Below are 14,017 nucleotides of genomic sequence, written 5' to 3' on the forward strand. Positions count from 1 at the left end.
GTCAGGCATGCATTCTTCATGGGACGGGGTTGCACTCTGTGCAACCCCAGATAAGTACTCGCTATTTGCATATCAATAGCGCCGGTCGTCAGGTGTGTTAAATACGTTCTCAGATACATTCACACCTAACTTGTTGTGAAGACATGTGTTACATTCCATTCGTAGAGGCAATTAGGCACTGTCTTTAGTCTGTGCTCAAGCGTGGGGACAGTAAATGCGCATTTGCGGGAGCGCAGCCCAGATGATTTCAATAAACGCACCACTGGTCAGAGTTCAGAGTTTATATCATAATGGAGGGTTGTCAATGTGGGACAGAGTTCAGGGAGATGACAGCTGAGGGAAAGAAGCTGTTCCTGAGTCTGCTTGACTTGGGAGCGGAGGTTCCTGTAGCATCTGCAGGGGAGGAGGGCAAACAGTCCATGGTTGGGATGAGAGGTCCGTGACCATGCGGTGTGCCTTCCTCACACACCGTTTGTGATGGATAGACTCAATTGCAGGCAGTGGTGTACCGGTGATGTTTAGGGCGGTTTTCACCACCTCTGCGGTGCTTTCCCGTCAGTGGCAGTGCAGTTGCCAAACCAGACTGATGCAGTTGGCGAGTATGCACACCGGTAGAAGTTCACAGAATCTGAGGAGACAGGTGGGCTTACCTCAGTCTCCCCAGCGCACTACCCTGCCAGGTTCTGGACCTCCTCTCTCGGCCAACTCATCGTTGTTTTTTTATGAGGCCCACTACCGCTGTGTCGTCTGCAAACTTAATAATGGTGTTGGTGCCATGTATAGGAGTGCAGTCGTAGGTGAAGAGGGAGTAGAGAAGGGGACTCGGCACACAGCCTTGTGGGATGCCGGTGTTCAGGGTGAGGGTGGAGGAGGTGAGATTGTCTATCCTAACAAACTGGGGCCTGTTAGTTGCAGACAGAGGTGTTGATGTCGAGGTCCTTGGTTTCCACAAGGTCGCCAAGTTTTGGAGATGAGTTTTGGGGATGATGGTGTTGAATGCTGAGCTGAATTCAGCAATACATGGAACATGGGTATTGCTCTGATCCAGGTGGGAGAGGGGCAGAATGTAGCGCTGAGGAGATCCTCTGTGCTCCTTTTCTCACGGTCGGCAAATTGGTGACTGTCCAGTGAGGGTGAAAGGCCAGATTTGAGGTGAGGACCAGCCCCTCGAAGCACTTCATGATAATGGGGGTGAGTGCAACAGGGCAGAAGTCATTAAGGCTCGAAGCAGAGGAGTGTTTCAGCACTGGCATGATGGAGGTAGTTTTAAAGTACGCTCGCTGGGACAACTGCCTCTGCTAGTGATGTCCGTTACGACCTCAGTCAGCTGCTCAGCGCAGTTCCTGAGGACACGGCCGGGGATGCCATCAGGGCCAGCTGCCTCATGTCCATTCGTCCTGCTCAGTGCCGTACACAATCAGTGGGGGAGAGATTGAGGGGTTGGAGGTTGGCAGGGAGGGCAGCCTTGGTGGGTGCCTCCTGGTTGTCCCTGTCAAAGCGGGCATAAATGTATTGAATAAATGTATTTTGGCATGATCGAACGGTTTCTTTTCTGAGATTCGTTCATAGCTATGAACAGGATTTACGAACGCGGAAAGGCAGTCGTAGGACAGACTGGTGTGCACCCGTGTTCTTAAGGGCTTCATTTGGGAGAAATCATTGGTGATTACATTCACGTCGATTCTACAGACATCCTCGGAATTAAATAATTATAATAATAATAAATACGACAATATTTGTATCATTAACAATTACGTTTTACATTTATAGTCACTCATGACTCAACGAGGCATCGTGATGTCCGAAAATAAATAAAAGCACTACACAAACACTGCAAATGACGGTGAATAAATAATAGCTCTATAGTGGAATAGACTGTATTAATATTACATATACTGTCTTGTTCTCTATTGTTATTATTTATTGTTGGTTTTATTTATTTATTACATTGCTTAGTGTGCACATCATAACAACCATCTTACTGTTGGTACACAAGTTGAACCCACACAAGTGACAACAGATACAAATGATACGTTTAATGAATTCCATATAAATCAATAGCTTATTAGTTTCTGACCGAAGAATAATTGCCAACTTATACTGGAGGCAGAAGGCTAATGTTAGAATAGGAAAGGAGAAATCAAGAGACTTCCCGGTGGAGAAGGGTGTAAGACAAGGATGCATCTTGTCCCCTGTACTTTTTAATATGTACAGTGAATCACTGATGAAAAAAGGTCTGAGGAGGGAAAGGAGTAAAACTTGGTGAAGAGAACATCACCAATATAAGATACGCTGAGGACACCGCTATAGTCTGTAACTGTCAAGAAGATCTACAGGACATGATGAATAAGCTGAATGTCGAATGTAAAAACGATGGAATGTTGCTAAACACAAAGAAAACAAAAATAATGATCATTGAAAAAAACACCAGGAACTGTTTGTAAAATACAGGTGGATGGAGAAAAACTTGAACAAGTGAAGGAGTACATGTACCTTGGAAGCTGGATCAGTGAAGGTGGAAGAGCTAACATGGACATTAAGAGAAGAACCGGAATTGCAAAGAGCGCATTCTGGAACCATAAAGAATTATTGAGACGAAACATAAGTTGGAAAAAGAAGACCAGGATTTTGGATGCAGGCAGCTTGGTGAGGATGCATACGGAGCTGCACGCTCCTGGGCAGCTGCGCTCAGCGTGCACACACACACACACAAACACAATATGGCATATCTACTGCTGCTGGAAGCTATCGCTGATCGTGAGGAGTGAGGACCAGTACTGCGACCATGCGCACCTAGCCCCTTTCGGGATTGTGATGCACAGAGTGAATACACCGTCCCTTATACCTCCATTGAAAAATCCTACAATTAAGTCTGTCTCGCTTTTCTATATCAAAACACTTGTCATACAGGTGTCGCAAAGAAATTTCAAAGGTACTCATAGTTGCACAAGGGTTTTGGACAGACAAAACGCTAGGGTTTGAAAGCTTGGCGTTGCTAATAAACATTTTAAATAATTTTTTGAAACTGGTTAACACAGTGCTATTCTTTTTTTGGACTCTGATTTCACATGAGCCCATTTCTTTTTCACTTCAGCTACTGTGCGCTCCTCTCCTGACACCACGTTAAACTCACCTGTTATTTCGTCCCGTGCGCTTTTTTGGGGTGGCCTTGGCTTGTACCCCTATTGACACTACTAAATAAGATGTCACGCTAAGATGTCATGTTCTACAGTATGACTTACTACTATAGTGTCTGTATCCCTGTATCACTGTACATATTAATACTATAACGCTGTACATGCTTTATTATATTATCATATTATATTAAACTAGAGATCTTGAGGAACGCAAAGGTACCAGCCATGTCATGGTAGCTTACTGGCAAAGGGGGTAGATTTTGCTCCAAAGTTGAGCTATTCTAAAGGAATACGTTAGCCTAGCTTAGCACAATGAATGGAAGCCGACATTCATTGTGCTAAGCTAGGCTTAACATGCAGCCAGATAGCTTTCTACTGAACGCACAGAGAGAAAACTAGTATCTATCTATCTTGTCGATACGCTAATTTAGCCAAATGTTGGTGTGTTCCTTTAAGCTATCTTAAATTTGATGGGAGGAAATATACATATATAAATATACATTATAGATCCATGGTAGAATATACATTACAGATACATGGTAGAATATACAATACAGATACATGGTAGAATATATATAATATATATATATATAATATGCAATTTAACTGATTGATACACCAAATGTATTTATTTATGTTAATTGCATTGTGTTGATGTTTTAATTTCTGCAAAATAAGTATGTACATTTTGTTTGGTTTGGTAAACATTGCACTATGAACAGTCTAATACATGTACTGTATGTGTGTAGGGGCAGGTACATTGTACCTGTTCCTTTCGGCCATGGAATTAGTGGATCATATTCAGTGTTTCCCCTTGGATTTCTTTCAGGGGGGGTGGTAGGCCCCCAAAACTACTAGTGTTTTTTGCGGGGCATGCGTGTCACGGATACGTGGCGTCAACAGTGTCGTCATAGACGCGCGCAGTAAGGCGGTTGTTAGTATCGGTGCATTTCTCTACACTGAGCTGAAATGAAATGATTGCACATAAATTAGGTAAATAAATATGAACTATTTATTTACAACACATAAATTTACTTATTTACAATTATACATACAGTAGTGACAACACACATATGACCTATTTACAATACAGGGAGGCACATACAACGCTCAAGTTGTTCGGAAATTCTGAGGGCTCAGAGTGCACACTGGACGCTCTGACCAAAGAGTCAGTTTATCGGAGCGGAGCAGATTTTCAGAGTGAATTTATTAACTCACCTTAACTAGGGCCCTATGAAATCCGTTTTTATCTTTTCCTGTTTTCGGATATGAATTTACCTGTTTTCGGATTTCTCAAAAAAAAACTATACAAAATTATGTTTTTAACTAACTTTAATAACAGTCTGCAAACAGTGCCAGTGTAGTTCAATGTCAGTTAGGTTATGAGGTTTCTTTTTTCCAATTCAGTTCAATGCAGTTCAACTGCCAGTGCAGTGCAATAACTAAATAATAATTAAATAGTTAAATAATCCAAAATAATCATTTGTTTAAAAGAAATCAGTCAAATGTAATTTATTTCAAAGAGATGTCCTTTAACACTATGGCGACCGGCGGGGCCCGGCGATTTAGGCCTCAGAGGACAGCAGATTGTAAACAAACCGATGTACTTTCTAAGAGCTTTATATATCATTTATAGTATTGCTATCTGTCCATTCTCATTGTCACTTGAGTGCATAAACCGTGCCTTCATAATGGCTTAAAGAAAATAAAAATCCATCGGTTGGTTGTCATTTTATAGCGTCGTGAATATAAGGTATATCGCACTTTTCGTCTAGGCTTTTCTGCAGGAGGCTGCCAAAAAGGCTAAACGTTGGCGCCGTTATATCAAACGCCATTTCTGCTGTATATATATGAATGAAATAAAACAAACTGCGTAGCATCCGGACTATTACAGAGCATCTATGGATGAAATGGGGGCGGCGGGGAACGATAACGTTACGTTATAAAACAATGTCCAATCCAGCTGTAATTTGGGGTAATATTATCCTACCGTCAGGCCATGTGATCGCCGGCAGCATTTCCTCACCAGTCATCGGATTCTGGTAGATCGATATGCACATTGGCTAATCATAAATCCCATTATTCCACGCTGAAAAAAACGCTCTGCAAGCTGATCCAAGATGGAGGGGCTTCGTTTGGAATCAAGGAACTATGATCCGCCCACAGAACTGTACTTGCATTTTATTTTTTTCACATAATGATACTGCAGTGGAGCAATGACGCCCCTAAGCGGGTCTGGCCGGTACTGCATGTTTCGAAAATCAAACATGTGAAAAGATCCTGATAGTGGATCGGGTACCTAAGAAGCGTTATATATATGGAATAAAACAATAACAACTTGTCACGTATATACTCGTGGCTCTGGTCCACAACGCTCTTTTTCGAAACACGTATAGGCCTTTGTGTTTTCCTCAGTGAGGGATTCTCTTTTGTTGGTCAGCAGCGTTTTGTACTTGCTGAAGCTTCTCTCTGTATAATTATTTTTAAAGTTTAAATATCAACATTATCTGGCCATCCTCAGTAAATGGTAAATACTATCAAACTTGCCAAAGACCAGAGTGGGCACACACACACACACAGAAAGGGAGAATGGCTTATATGAACTATCCAGTTCGTTTTTATAGTGTAACGTTTGGCTACTTGAAGGAGAGAGGGAGAGAGAGACTGAGACTTGCGACGCTAGTCAGTCTCGGAGTTGTCTCGGAATGGATTTGGTAGGTTTTTTCTGCGTCTCCGTAGACCGTGCCGCACCACCATTTTAAAATCTTAGTGAAGATTGATTTATATGAAAACCGATTTATGTATAATTTAGCTAGCTCACCAACGTTACTGTGATTAAAGCAACCTTTAATAATAAAGTTTTTTTTTTTTATTTTTTTTTTATTTTTATTTTTTTTTTTGCGTGGTGTCCCGTTGGCAGCAATGGTAATGGTAGGGGAAACACTGATATTAACACTTTGGGTGCCGGAAAACGCTTTACAGCGTCATTCCCGGCCATGCTCAAGTTGCCGAAGGACGCTTTACAGCGTCTTTAATATCAATATTTCAAAAATCTGTGATCGGATTCATATTTCCCCTCCGCTGGCCTGAGATCCACCAGGAGGACCCACTGAGCTCTCTGGCGGTTCAGGAGCGCCATCTGGTGGCCGATCGGCGCAATCGCCAAACAGGAAGTGCTGTGGAGGTTGTGCTGGTCGGCCATATTACTTCCGGGCACTCGGTTTGGCTCCCGGCACTCTGGCTCGTCACAATATATAGCGATCCATTGCCAATAACTCGATAAACAACATGATTTGGATGTATATAGTATTATACAAGCTGGAAATGGTTCATCAGGATAAACATCCCATAATTGAAAACGGTCTACACCACGCTGATCGTCCAACGGCGCGAGGAAGATCCGGTAAGATTCAGCGTTATTTTTGAACGTGTTCCATATAAACTGTTATGATGAACATATGACCCACACTAGATGAATGATATAACGCTGCCCACGGAATTATAAACGATCCCCCGCCCATCCGGTCATCATCAGATCATACGTAGATCATTCTAGAAGTACGTCCAATTGACATTTTTTATATCGCCCCGATTGCCATCAAACTGTATTTCATCATCAATATAATGCATTTGGGGCTATAGATCACGTTCTGGAGAAAGCTGCAGAAAGAGATGAAAACATACTTATACATTAGACCATACTTTACTATGAATATGTGAATGAAAAAGTGTAACGTTGCTACACAATGAACAATACATAGGACTTTGAATGGGCCCTAATAATGACAATGTAGCAATAGAATTTAAAAAGTTATAGCCATGCAAAGAAGGGGTACTTCTCCATAGACAAATAGAGCTGGCAATCTATGGTATATCATGAATTTAACCCATGGCACCCAAAGTGAACTATATGTATTTTTTTTTATCTACTTTTTTCTCCCATTTTTTTTTATTCTCCCATCCCAATTTTCGTATCGTCCAATTCTACCCTCCCCTGTCTCGAACTCTGTTAGGCCATGCCTCCCACAGGCCGGCTGCAATGTGGACTAAGCCTTGCATCACGTGTCCCCGCCTCCGGTACTCGAGGAAGCAGCCGTCGCATCTTTTCACCTGCACAGCGCGATCTCTCAGCGGCGGGGGTCTGCGTGGGAGGGACACGCCGCCCCCGTCGCTTCCTGATTCTGCTGCGCAGGCGCACCAACCGACCTGTAAGAGTCGCTGTCCACAACGTCCGATCCCCACCCATCAGCTTTCCAACCCCTAACACTGCCAATTGTGTTAGTATGAACGACCAGCCAAGCTGATGGCAATGCGGAGAGCCGGGCTCGAACCCAGCGTCTCCTGCATTAGTGGCGAGCGCCTTGCCCACTACATCGCCTAGCCGCCCCGTGAACTATATGTATTGAAGACACTGTTGGACTGTAACAATTCCATGTATGAATAAATAAAAAAATTTAATTAAATGAATATACATTACAGATACATGGTATAATAATATACATTACAGATGCATGGTAGAATATACATGATCACTCTGTGCTCATATTGGCCAACCCATTTGGTAAAGTACTCTGTTCTTAAAATGCCAGATTGACTACGTATGTCATTACAGATGGCAGGCTAGATAACAGTGTCCTAGTGTCTTCTCTCTCCACAGAGTCCCGTAAGGAGCAGTTTGCCTCTAGATAACAGTGTCCTTGTGTCTTCTCTCTCCACAGAGTCCCGTAAGGAGCAGTTTGCCTCTAGATAACTGTGTCCTAGTGTCTTCTCTCTCCACAGAGTCCCGTAAGGAGCAGTTTGCCTCTAGATAACAGTGTCCTTGTGTCTTCTCTCTCCACAGAGTCCCGTAAGGAGCAGTTTGCCTCTAGATAACGGTGTCCTTGTTTCTTCTCTCTCCACAGAGTCCCGTAAGGAGCAGTTTGCCTCTAGATAACGGTGTCCTTGTGTCTTCTCTCTCCACAGAGTCCCGTAAGGAGCAGTTTGCCTCTAGATAACGGTGTCCTAGTGTCTTCTCTCTCCACAGAGTCCCGTAAGGAGCAGTTTGCCTCTAGATAACGGTGTCCTAGTGTCTTCTCTCTCCACAGAGTCCCGTAAGGAGCAGTTTGCCTCTAGATAACTGTGTCCTAGTGTCTTCTCTCTCCACAGAGTCCAGTAAGGAGCAGTTTGCCTCTAGATAACAGTGTCCTTGTGTCTTCTCTCTCCACAGAGTCCAGTAAGGAGCAGTTTGCCTCTAGATAACGGTGTCCTTGTGTCTTCTCTCTCCACAGAGTCCCGTAAGGAGCAGTTTGCCTCTAGATAACACTGTCCTTGTGTCTTCTCTCTCCACAGAGTCCAGTAAGGAGCAGTTTGCCTCCACAAACATCGCAGAGGAGCTGGTGCGTCTGTTCCAGAAGCAGACGGAGCATGAGAAGAAAGAGATGATCTTCGAGGTCCTGGCTCCGCTCGCAGAGAACGGTAAGAGCACAGCGGGTTTAAAGGGGTAGTTCTGATTTTTGAAACCCTAGCCATATTGGCTACTTACTTACCAATGATGTTGATCAGTAGAGTCCTCTCTCTCGGCACAATCCATGCTGTTCCTCGTTAAAAAAAAAGAATATCAGATTTCTAGACTCGTCCATGTCGTCGTTGGACTCGTCGGTCATGCTGGACTCGTCCTTGGACTCATCTATGTCATCCTTGGACTCCTATGTTGTTGTCCTCCTGTGCTTGTTCCTCTCTGTGTTATGACTCTGGTCAGTGTGGATCTCGTGTTTCCAGTCATTCTGTGGTCGGCTGACTGCTCAGTCACGCATTGGTTCAGCTGCTCTTTTTCGAACTTGACAGAATGAGAATGAGACGCTGTGAGGTGTGTGCATGTTTGTTTGCGCCCCTTTTTTCCTACCGCTGTGGGGACATTGGTTGGACCTGCGGTAAGGTAAAGGGGCAGAGATGCATAATAAATGGGAAAAGAGACGTCAACATTCAACAGTGTGTTTGTGAGACTATAAATACTGTTTTTTTGTGCATGATCAGAGATGAACATAAGAGATTGTTTGTGTATGTGGTCATGGGAGAGAGGGAGAGCGAGTGTCTGTGTGTCTGTCTGTGTGTCTGTCTGTCTGTCTGTCTGTCTGTCTGTCTGTCTGTCTCTCTCTCCTGTTGACAGAACTCTCCCCTGTTGACACAGCCCTACTCTGTTGACACAGCCCTACACTGTTGACACAGCCCTACTCTGTTGACACAGCCCTACTCTGTTGACACAGCCCTACACTGTTGACACAGCCCTACACTGTTGACACAGCCCTACACTGTTGACACAGCCCTACACTGTTGACACAGCCCTACTCTGTTGACACAGCCCTACACTGTTGACACAGCCCTACACTGTTGACACAGCCCTACACTGTTGACACAGCCCTACTCTGTTGACACAGCCCTACTCTGTTGACACAGCCCTACACTGTTGACACAGCCCTACACTGTTGACACAGCCCTACACTGTTGACACAGCCCTACTCTGTTGACACAGCCCTACTCTGTTGACACAGCCCTACTCTGTTGACACAGCCCTACTCTGTTGACACAGCCCTACACTGTTGACACAGCCCTACTCTGTTGACACAGCCCTACTCTGTTGACACAGCCCTACACTGTTGACACAGCCCTACACTGTTGACACAGCCCTACACTGTTGACACAGCCCTACACTGTTGACACAGCCCTACACTGTTGACACAGCCCTACTCTGTTGACACAGCCCTACACTGTTGACACAGCCCTACACTGTTGACACAGCCCTACTCTGTTGACACAGCCCTACTCTGTTGACACAGCCCTACTCTGTTGACACAGCCCTACTCTGTTGACACAGCCCTACTCTGTTGACACAGCCCTACTCTGTTGACACAGCCCTACACTGTTGACACAGCCCTACTCTGTTGACACAGCCCTACTCTGTTGACACAGCCCTACACTGTTGACACAGCCCTACACTGTTGACACAGCCCTACACTGTTGACACAGCCCTACACTGTTGACACAGCCCTACACTGTTGACACAGCCCTACTCTGTTGACACCATAGATATATATATAGAACACTAGATAGCTTGCCCGCGCTGCCGGCCAATGGAGAGCGACGTCACTGAACCGCCGCCATCTTGCCAGGGGCAGCCTTGAGTGAGAGTGAGTGAGCTGCACAGACAAAAATACTCATAACTCGCTGAAATATTGACGGATTTACAAACGGTTTGGTTTATTACAAGCATTATTAACGTGGCTATGATTCAAGCGGTTTGTAAAAAAAAACATCTTTAAATTTTTTTTTATAAGTATGCAGTATCATAACTACATCTTTGATGTTTATAGCAAACCAACCCGTTTGTAAATCCGTCAATATTTCAGCGAGTTATGAGTATTTTTGTCTGTGCAGCTCACTCACTCTCACTCAAGGCTGCCCCTGGCAAGATGGCGGCGGTTCAGTGATGCTGGTGACTCCGCCTTAAGCTATCTAGTGTTCTATATAGATATCTATGGTTAACACAGCCCTACACTGTTGACACAGCCCTACACTGTTGACACAGCCCTACACTGTTGACACAGCCCTACTCTGTTGACACAGCCCTACACTGTTGACACAGCCCTACTCTGTTGACACAGCCCTACTCTGTTGACACAGCCCTACACTGTTGACACAGCCCTACTCTGTTGACACAGCCCTACTCTGTTGACACAGCCCTACACTGTTGACACAGCCCTACACTGTTGACACAGCCCTACTCTGTTGACACAGCCCTACTCTGTTGACACAGCCCTACTCTGTTGACACAGCCCTACACTGTTGACAGAACTCTCCCCTGTTGACACAGCCCTACTCTGTTGACACAGCCCTACTCTGTTGACACAGCCCTACACTGTTGACACAGCCCTACACTGTTGACACAGCCCTACTCTGTTGACACAGCCCTACACTGTTGACACAGCCCTACTCTGTTGACACAGCCCTACACTGTTGACACAGCCCTACTCTGTTGACACAGCCCTACTCTGTTGACACAGCCCTACACTGTTGACACAGCCCTACACTGTTGACACAGCCCTACTCTGTTGACACAGCCCTACTCTGTTGACAGAACTCTCCCCTGTTGACACAGCCCTACTCTGTTGACACAGCCCTACACTGTTGACAGAACTCTCCCCTGTTGACACAGCCCTACTCTGTCGACTAGGGGCGTGACTGTGATGGACACCTCATCCCCTACAGCAGTCTTCATGGGCCCCGCCGAGGGTCAGGTTTAAGCCTCTCACATAGACCTCACCTCGAAATGACACAACCTAACCCCGGGCTGCTGCTGGGCAGCTGTGACGACACGGGCTTGGGGTACTGTCTGGGAGCAACAAGGTTGCCAATAGGGTCTTCTGCAGCCTGAAACGTCGGTTCCCAGACCGGCTCTTGTTGTGCGGCCCATGCTTGGCTGTTGGCGTCGTCTGAGCGGTAGGGCGAGCCTGGGCATCGTAGCGCAACGGTTTGGACAATCTGCCGTCTCTGGGAGACGTTGGGGTCGTCGGCCCGTCTCACATAGGAGACCACCCAGCCCTGACCACGGACTCCGTACAACTCGGTGGAGTTGCTGATGGACAACCGGTGCCGCTTGGTGGTTGCGGTCGAGGGCGAGTGCAAGATCCGCTTATGCCCAACGTACATCGTGGCACGGCGCGTCTCCCCTGGCCCACAGCTCACAGCACATCTTGCCTTCTCCTTGTGCCAGGCGTGGAGTCGCAGGCGGCCAGGGGGCGAGCCTCCGGCAGTCCAACCCGTAGAGCGGCTTGTTGCGCTCTGTGTAGAGGTTCCCAAAGGCCCTGCGGATGCAGCCGGATGACGTCGCTCGTCGCGGTCTGTCCTCTGAGCCTGTCCTTGGGACAAAGTCTGGTGTCCGAGCCTGTCCTCGGGGACAGAAAGTCTGGTGTCCGAGCCTGTCCTCGGGACAGAAGGTCTGGTGTCCGAGCCTGTCCTCGGGACAGAAGGTCTGGTGTCCGAGCCTGTCCTCGGGACAGAAGGTCTGGTGTCCGAGCCTGTCCTCGGGACAGAAGGTCTGGTGTCCGAGCCTGTCCTCGGGACAGAAGGTCTGGTGTCCGAGTCTGGTGTCCAAGCCTGTCCTCGGGACAGAAGGTCTGGTGTCCGAGCCTGTCCTCGGGACAGAAAGTCTGGTGTCCGAGCCTGTCCTCGGGACAGAAGGTCTGGTGTCCGAGCCTGTCCTCGGGACAGAAAGTCTGGTGTCCGAGCCTGTCCTCGGGACAGGTCTGTTGTCCGAGCCTGTCCTCGGGACAGAAGGTCTGGTGTCCGAGCCTGTCCTCGGGACAGAAGGTCTGGTGTCCGAGCCTGTCCTCGGAACAGAAGGTCTGGTGTCCGAGCCTGTCCTCGGGACAGAAGGTCTGGTGTCCGAGCCTGTCCTCGGGACAGAAGGTCTGTTGTCCGAGCCTGTCCTCGGGACAGAAGGTCTGGTGTCCGAGTCTGGTGTCCAAGCCTGTCCTCGGGACAGAAGGTCTGGTGTCCGAGCCTGTCCTCGGGACAGAAGGTCTGGTGTCCGAGCCTGTCCTCGGGACAGAGTCTGGTGTCCGAGCCTGTCCTCGGGACAGAAGGTCTGGTGTCCGAGCCTGTCCTCGGGACAAAGTCTGGTGTCCGAGCCTGTCCTCGGGACAGAAGGTCTGTTGTCCGAGCCTGTCCTCGGGACAGAAGGTCTGGTGTCCGAGCCTGTCCTCGGGACAGAAGGTCTGGTGTCCGAGCCTGTCCTCGGGACAGAAGGTCTGGTGTCCGAGCTTGTCCTCGGAACAGAAGGTCTGGTGTCCGAGCCTGTCCTCGGGACAGAAGGTCTGGTGTCCGAGCCCGTCCTCGGGACAGAAGGTCTGGTGTCCGAGCCTGTCCTCGGGACAGAAGGTCTGGTGTCCGAGTCTGGTGTCCAAGCCTGTCCTCGGGACAGAAGGTCTGGTGTCCGAGTCTGGTGTCCGAGCCTGTCCTCGGGACAGAAGGTCTGGTGTCCAAGCCTGTCCTCGGAACAGAAGTTCTGGTGTCCGAGCCTGTCCTCGGGACAGAAGGTCTGGTGTCCGAGCCTGTCCTCGGGACAGAAGGTCTGGTGTCCGAGCCCGTCCTCGGGACAGAAGGTCTGGTGTCCGAGCCCGTCCTCGGGACAGAAGGTCTGGTGTCCGAGCCTGTCCTCGGGACAGAAGGTCTGTTGTCCGAGCCTGTCCTCGGGACAGAAGGTCTGGTGTCCGAGCCTGTCCTCGGGACAGAAGGTCTGGTGTCCGAGCCTGTCCTCGGGACAGAAGGTCTGGTGTCCGAGCTTGTCCTCGGAACAGAAGGTCTGGTGTCCGAGCCTGTCCTCGGGACAGAAGGTCTGGTGTCCGAGCCCGTCCTCGGGACAGAAGGTCTGGTGTCCGAGTCTGGTGTCCAAGCCTGTCCTCGGGACAGAAGGTCTGGTGTCCGAGTCTGGTGTCCGAGCCTGTCCTCGGGACAGAAGGTCTGGTGTCCGAGCCTGTCCTCGGAACAGAAGGTCTGGTGTCCGAGCCTGTCCTCGGGACAGAAGGTCTGGTGTCCGAGCCTGTCCTCGGGACAGAAGGTCTGGTGTCCGAGCCCGTCCTCGGGACAGAAGGTCTGGTGTCCGAGCCTGTCCTCGGGACAGAAGGTCTGTTGTCCGAGCCTGTCCTCGGGACAGAAGGTCTGGTGTCCGAGCCTGGTGTCCGAGCCTGTCCTCTGGACAGAAGGTCTGGTGTCCGAGCCTGTCCTCGGGACAGAAGGTCTGGTGTCCGAGCCTGTCCTCGGGACAGAAGGTCTGGTGTCCGAGCCTGTCCTCGGGACAGAAGGTCTGGTGTCCGAGCCTGTCCTCGGGGACAGAAGGTCTGGTGTCC

General features: G+C 48.2%; 1 protein-coding gene across 2 annotated transcripts in view; it reads left to right on the top strand.

The window, feature by feature from the left end:
* The window catches only part of rap1gds1 (RAP1, GTP-GDP dissociation stimulator 1), a 97,011-nt gene that overhangs the window by 49,365 nt on the left and 33,629 nt on the right, over positions 1-14,017 (top strand). For both annotated transcript variants that reach the window (XM_084328690.1, XM_084328691.1), the window contains one exon: positions 8,466-8,591. In XM_084328690.1, coding sequence (XP_084184816.1) covers positions 8,466-8,591 — 126 coding nt within the window. The remainder of the gene's footprint in view (positions 1-8,465; positions 8,592-14,017) is intronic.

Source organism: Notolepis coatsorum (assembly GCF_963971535.1).
Source record: "Notolepis coatsorum genome assembly, chromosome: 1".
Classification (NCBI taxonomy): domain Eukaryota; kingdom Metazoa; phylum Chordata; class Actinopteri; order Aulopiformes; family Paralepididae; genus Notolepis; species Notolepis coatsorum.